Below are 7,486 nucleotides of genomic sequence, written 5' to 3'. Positions count from 1 at the left end.
GCAATCCCTTCTCCTCCATTCTCCTCTCGGGATCTTGGGCACGCACGCACACGCGCCTGGCGTGAGTTTTAAGCCACCGGTTCCGGGATGCAAACCGCGGTTGGTCGACTACGTGGGAGTCCAATGACATAGCCATTACGCTAACTGCTGATTCCCTCAACTCATTATATTTTAAACAGCTTGAGTAATCAACTCATTATTTTTTAAGTGTTTTTTTTTTTAAATGAAACCTTCAACTTAAAAGAGACCTACTGATATTTTTGACTAGTGATGAGATAAATATTAAGTACTATCTAAAAGATTGAACAGCTCTTAAATATTTGTTCAGAGGTGAGGTACTCTGGAACAGAACATTTCCAAAATATCTGGACATTTTAAGTGTTATGAGTAATGTTAGTAATTAAAGTTTTGACAAAAGAATTACTAAATAAATGGAAAGTATTTGATGTGTATATCATAAATCAATTATCTAAATCTTACTAAAAAGATGTATATGTTGTAATGTTTTTGTTTTAGATATTAATTGTAAAATTATAAAACTGCCTTTATCTTTCTTTTAACCTGGAACCTTATGACTAATTAAGTCAATAGGATTAACTTGTCAATAGGATCCACAATAAATAACTGATATAAAAAAATTATGATTTCAATATTTATTCTAAGTTTTTGCTTATTTTATTCATGTGTATATTTTACATACAACTCCAAGAAATTTTAAGGAAAACATCACTAAAAGGAATGTGATATAGCCTTTATTGACTCTAGGATTGGCCTAGTTGCTTCATAGGTTATATGCTTCCTTCCTGTAAAAACTTCATTACCTTGGGACCAGCAGTTAGTGTAATGGCTATGTCGCTGGACTCCCATGTAGTCGACGGCGGTTCACGTCCAGGACCCGGTGACTTAAAACTCATGCCGGGCGCATGTGCGTGCATGCCCAAGATCCCAAGAGGAGAATGGAGGAGAAGGGATTACAACGTGTCCATCTCCCCAGGGGGTGATTTCTCGCTTTCTGTCTCTCTATCTCTCTGTCTGGCAAGTGCACGCGCCTGATAGCAAAAATATCTAAAATAAATAAATAAATAAATAACTTCATTATCTTCAGTTAATGAATGAGAGAATGAGGCTAAGAGAGGCTAAGGAACATTCCTAAATTCACAATGATGATTGATGGTGGGTTTGGGTTGGTTTTGTCATTTTGACTCTAAAGTTGGTCGCTTTTAATTTGTATGATACTTTTAATGTTCCAAATTCATTAAGACAAAAAAACTCTTGGATCTAGCATCCTGTTTTTCCTACCTAGTAATTGGAAAATTATAGATTAGGAAATTGAGTTCTATCATTTGTCCAAAGTCATAGTCAAGCAGCTCTGAACTAAGGAATTAAAGTCACGTTCTCTGCCTCCACATGTTCTCTCCTTCACAGGTCGTTATCCAGAAAGTACGTTAGGAAGCCTACTCTTGCACAGAGATTTCCACCAATGGAAGCATTTTCTAATGCTCAGTGTCTCTCTTTCAGGATATTTAAGAAGGCCTTTGGCATGTGGGTTAATTCTAGTTTTCAGACATCAACTTTCCAATTGTTATATTTGTTACTTACTGATGTTACACTGTTTGATCAAATTTGCCATGCAGATTATAAGATAATTTTCCTTACTGTCAGTTATCATATGCTGTCTTTTTAAACTTTACCTTTTAGACAATGGGGTATCCCTACAAAGATTATAGGCAGGGCGTGAAGGGACCTGACTTGTGTAGAAAGAAGTAAGATGAAAGTGAAAGACAGTGGGAGAAGGGAAATTCTGTAGACAAAATATGAGTCTAGAAGGTTTTTTCATCTTTTTAGAAAGGATATGAGATGATAGTAAAGGTGGAAAAGTAGAGAAAAATCTCAGAAATATAGGAGGTGATGTCATAAGGAAAACTAGTGGTGTCATAATTCTGTTTTAGGAAAATTAAAAAAAATGTATTTGGGACAATCAGGGGAGTTTTATAAGTTAAAAAAATGGGTTAATTATAAACTGGTATGTAGAAAACTAGGCCTCTGAATTTCTTGTCCAAGGTACCCAGTTTTGCTTTATTTTGCCATTATAAATAGTTAGACATAAAAGGACTAAATTGCCTGGGATGAATTAGCACTCAGGTATATGGAAATCACCAGTATGGAAAACAAAACAAAGCAAAACAAAAACAACTGGAAGTTATCCCAGCCATCGTAAAGCATATCGTTTTCAAATGCAAATACCCACCTATAAACTAGACCTTAATGAAAAAGTACTCAGTCTTCTTGGAGATAAGGACATGAACTATCATGTCAGATAGTTCTTATTTTCTCTTTTGACTCTATTGAGTAATCAATGAATTGTTCTGAGATATCCTCGTCTGTGAATTAAACTAATAACATTATCAATCCCATAAAATATTGAATGATAGAATTAATATAAAGCATTGAAGATTGTAGCATATAATATGTGCCCTAAAATATTAGTCACTAATATTATTATTCATAAGAAGTAGAAATACATATTTAGTTACAAACAGTTCGTAAATACATGGCTATTATGGATATGATATTTATAATACGAAGATTGACTTCGATCTATAGGACTACCCTAACAAGTAATAAATATATGAACCAGATGATGGCGCTATAGTATTGTAACTGGACCTATATGGGAAGGCCCTGGTTGACCTTCTTGTCTGTGCCAGGGACATATGTGTATGTCTACAGTCTAGCTAACTGAGGCTGAAGGTGGATTATAATGTTATAACACTGTTGGGAATGCCTATCTCTTTCTCTCTCTCTCTCTCAGAAAATAAAAAAAAAAAAACCTTAAATAAATAAATAAATTTAAGATATAAAAGTATGTCATCCAAATCAAATATTAGTGTATAAATCCAATTATAAGGCATATTGTTTTGTTTTGTTTCTTTTGGTCCCTCCCCATAAGGCATGTGTGCTTACCTGAAAGAGACAGAGAGAAGCAGTGAGAGAAAAAGGGAAAGTGAGAAATCATGCCACCTCCTGGAAAGATGCTCACACCGTCCCACTGCAATCCCTTTTCCTCCATTCTCCCCTTGGGATTTTGGGCACACACACACACACACACACACACACACATTCAGCGTGATTTTTAAACCTCCACTTCTTTGATTGAACCCTGAGATTGGCCATGTGGGGGCCTGCCACCTTAACCACCATACTACCTTCTGTCCCCAGGCAGAAGGTTATTAAATGTTATTAAGTGGCATATGAGAGGACTTAGAAATATTAATGGAGAAGAGGAATTAAAGTATGAGTTTATTTTGGTGCAGATTTTTAAGCCTCCAGGTCTTTGACTTGAACCCTGAGATTGGCCATGTGAGGGTCTGCCACCTTAACCACCATACTACCTTCTGGTCCCAGGCAGAAGGTTATTAAATGTTATTAAGTGGCATATGAGAGGACTTAGAAACATTAATGGAGAAGAGGAATTAAAGTATGAGTTTATTTTGGTGCAAAAATTTTAAAATCCATTCATAATACCTTCATAATATATGTTTTCCATACACTTTCTCCAGATCCCATCATGGTATTTTATATTCTCAAATACAAATTTTAAATATACTTTAAAATATGTCCTTGACATTCTTTGTAAAATTAGAAAACTTAAAATATCAGGCTTAAAACTCTTTTACAAATTCTTAAAATAGAAAAAAAAAAGAATAATGAAAGAATGTCAAATAATTACAAAACGGTACCGTTTATTAATACAAAAGACATAGGCATATAAAACACATAGTCATTTAAGCTAGACAAATGTAGATATAAACTTTGAAATTACATTATTAGTTTAATTGAATTTGGAGGAAATGCAAAGACATAGTATTTGTACACATTAGTAAAACTGGACAAAATGGAACAAGAAGGAAATTGATCTTTGACAGAACTGAAATGAGTTTTATCTCAGGTATACACATAGCAGTATATGAAGGTCTTGAAGGATTACATATGTATATCTACATTTTTTGGTAAGCAAATGTAAACCAAGACCTATAATTTTTTGACCTATTATTATATTCATAAAAGCCTAAAGTTGTACTCAAATAGTTATTAAAATTTTCCTTACACATTCAATTATTTGTCAACATGCATTCTTCTCTTCAACTATAAAAACAAGTGGAATAAAATTTCACATTCCTCAAATCTTTAATGTTTCTTAGTTCATAGTTTTACCTTTCTTCTTAGTATAGTCCTAGAAAAGTATTTGAATACAAAGCCCCTTGACAAAATATCTGCCTTTTAAAAGATGTTAATTGAATATACGAAAAAAGGAAGGCCTCTGAGGAAAAAGGATAAAGCAATTCAGATTTCTAACTTCTAGGCTGAAAAATGAATATCAGAAAGCCATTTAGTTTTCTTTACACTGATGATTAAAACCTTCATTTTAACCTTCATTACAAATAGAGGGCATTAATCCCTAAGCTGTTTTCAAACAATTAATATTAACCTTCTTCAATCCTATCCCTGATTCCTTGGGAAAGCAATAGTTGAGTTCTATTTATTCAGTGTAATGGATAAGTATTTCATTTTAAATAGAGCCAAATAAGCCTGTCTCTATTTATGTGAGATATAAACGTCACGCACATTTACATAAATAACGCTGTGTCATAGAGAAATCACAGTTGTAAAATAATGCAGTCTTTAACAATGTCATTTTGAAGTAACTGATAAAAGGAATAGATGCATGAAGCATTTTAGAAAACAAATTACTGTACTTCCTAGAACAATCAAACCAGTGTGTGTAATATCTCATTCTGCTGAAATAGCTTTTAGAATCATAAATAGCTGATGCACAATTCCTATAATTAATGTTAGGCAGTTAAGAATGGCAAATCAATGTTCCTTGGGGTTCCATTTGTAGAAAATAGTGGACATTTTAGTCATTTGCATGGCTTTATAGGTAAAGTTTAAAAACAAACACAATTACACGTACTGACTTTTGGAGTATATGCTCGGTGACTTCTTTTCCATGTGGTAACTTTTTTGAGTGGTGCGATGGGAAGGTATTGAGTATCTGTAGCTGCGTCTCTCTTCATTGCAGCAGTGAACACAACAGAAGAGGGCCCCTCCAGCAATCAGTACCAGTGCCGTGGTCCAACCTAGGTAGAGGGCATCTCCAAGCTCACGTTTCTGGGCTGCATTCACTATAGGGTTGTAGAAGTCTCTGATGATGGAATTGGCAACCCAGCTCACAGGGATGAGCACCACAATGCCTGTGATGATGAACATGATTCCAGCCGTCAGCAGGATGTGACTCTTCACCTTCTCATTGTCCCCGGTGCAGCTGATACACTTCATGCCAAGGATGGCTGCCATAAAAGCCAAGAAGGACAGTACACAAGCAGCACACATAAGTCCTCTGGATGCCTGTAGGTCTGGAGAAAGAGCCAAAAGGGAGTCGTAGATTTTGCACTGCATCCTGATGTTAGCGTGCCTCATGCAATTCATCCACAATCCTTCCCACATGTTTTCAAAAACCACGATGTTGCTTCCAATGAAGGCCGACACTCTCCACTGAGGCATGATGGTGACAGCTATTGTGCCCACCATGCCAATACCACCAAGCACCAGTCCAGCGATTTGCAAAACGTAGGCTGCCATTATCCTCTGGGACAGATTTTAACCAACTGGAATCCTGAGCTGGTAGAGCTGCTCTGAAGCAAGATTTTCTGTGCTCTAGGAAACAGCAACTTTCCTGGAGGAATGAACTCAGAACCCAGTAGTTTTTCAAATAAGAGCTGCTTTGCAACTTCTAGCTAGTTTAAATCCAGCGTTGGCTGGTTGAATTCCGCACACACACCCCCCCCTCCACTGACTACAATGCGTAAACTTACAAATCAGGTGTGGCAACTTTTTCAGCCAATGAGAGGGGGAAAGTAACACAGGTGTGTCTAAACCAGCAAGAGATACTTGGAACGGCTGGACTTGTACATAGACATTCTTTATATGTCTCAGTTTTCCAAGAAGACAGCAGTGTGTTTACCTGTAGGGATAATTAAGAACAATTGCATGATCATCAATGAATGAGCCAATCCCTTAGAACATGAAAAGTGTACCTAGTATAGGCAGTTCTGAAACTCTTAGTAAGAGCTGCTGCTGTGAGCAAGGCATAAAATAAAGTATCTGCCTAAGAAATCTGGACTGTCAAAATGCCAAGTGAAAGGAGAGTAGGGGACTGATAGATTGCTCATACCTGGGAAACCACATTCTTTGGGATACAGCAGGTGATCCAAGTGGTTGATTAAATTTGTCTACAACTTCAAAGCAAGCTCCACTAGGGTGGAATCAGGGAGCAGATCATGCCAAAGGACAAAATAAAGCTAAAGTAATTAAATACACAAGGCTGTCTTTCCCCTTGACATGAAAAACATGTTTTCTTTAGAGCCAGGAAAACTACCGGTTGGTATTTTTCTGATAATCTTTATTTATAAGAAAAAAAAAATAGCCAAAAAACAGCCAGATGATTTTTTTTTTTTTTTATGTAGCAAGTACTGTATCACTTACAAGATAAAGTGATTTATAGCTTGCTATCTTGGTAATGTATTTTATGGCTTTATCCTTGTTTCTCCGTCTTCCTAGGCTGAAAGAACTAGAAGTCCTTCACCAAAGGCTGATATTTCTAAATAAAACATTTACAGGACAAGGCAACTATTTTCATTGAACTGAATTATATTAGGTGTTAATCAAGCTTAAGTTTCCTACCTTTTACTATCATGTCTGCACAATGATATAGAAGTCCTCAACTGCAAGACAATTTGAACTGTGTCTCCTCAAAATAATGATGATGAGAACAGTGATGCTAAAGCAAATAAATATACAGTAAATAAATGCATGTTGATTTCGAAGTTCCATTAACAATTTTCTTTTAAAAATCATCTTGAACTTATTCTCCTGTCTTTCTAAACTTCAAGCTGTACTTTATTTTAATTTAATCTCAACATTATAAAAATAAACATTTCTTTAAAATTTGTCTTCCTTGGGACCAGCAGTGGGACCAGCAGTTGGTGTAATGGCTGTTCTGCTGGACTCCCATGTAGTCAACAATGGCTCGCGTCCCAGACCTGGTGGCTTAAACTCACTCCGGGTGCAAGTATATGCGTGCCTGAGATCCTGAGAGGAGAATGGAGGAGAAGGGATTGCAGTGTGGCCATCCCCCCGCGGGGTGATTTCTCGCTTTATGTCTCTCTCTCTGTGTCTTTCTGGTGAGCACACGTGCCCTATAGTAAAAAAAATTCTCAAAAAAAAAAAAAAAAGTCTTCCTTTCTTGTACTATCTTCAATTCAAATATAGGAGGAAGAGTTTTCTGTTCACTTATTAAACTTTGAGTAGTTAATGGCCTAAGAAATCTGAGTGTTTTATGAAGATTATGAAAACAAAAACTATGCACAGTGCAAAGAAAAATGCTAATGTAAACAGCCTTCAAAAAAAAAAAGAAAGAAAGAAA

The 7,486-nt window shown here is 36.0% G+C and overlaps 1 protein-coding gene across 1 annotated transcript; it reads right to left on the bottom strand.

Moving 5' to 3' along the window:
* Positions 1–4,050: 4,050 nt before the first annotated feature.
* Positions 4,051–5,849, bottom strand: CLDN8 (claudin 8). Its single transcript, XM_006155274.2, has one exon. It carries the CDS (start codon positions 5,641–5,643, stop codon positions 4,966–4,968), a length of 678 nt encoding a protein of 225 aa, XP_006155336.1. The 5' UTR covers positions 5,644–5,849; the 3' UTR covers positions 4,051–4,965.
* Positions 5,850–7,486: the final 1,637 nt, after the last annotated feature.

The sequence above is a fragment of the Tupaia chinensis genome, unplaced genomic scaffold (genome assembly GCF_000334495.1).
Source record: "Tupaia chinensis unplaced genomic scaffold, TupChi_1.0 Scaffold000443_1, whole genome shotgun sequence".
In the NCBI taxonomy this organism is placed as follows: Eukaryota; Metazoa; Chordata; class Mammalia; order Scandentia; family Tupaiidae; genus Tupaia; species Tupaia belangeri.
This window is presented reverse-complemented; position numbering and strand designations above follow the sequence as displayed.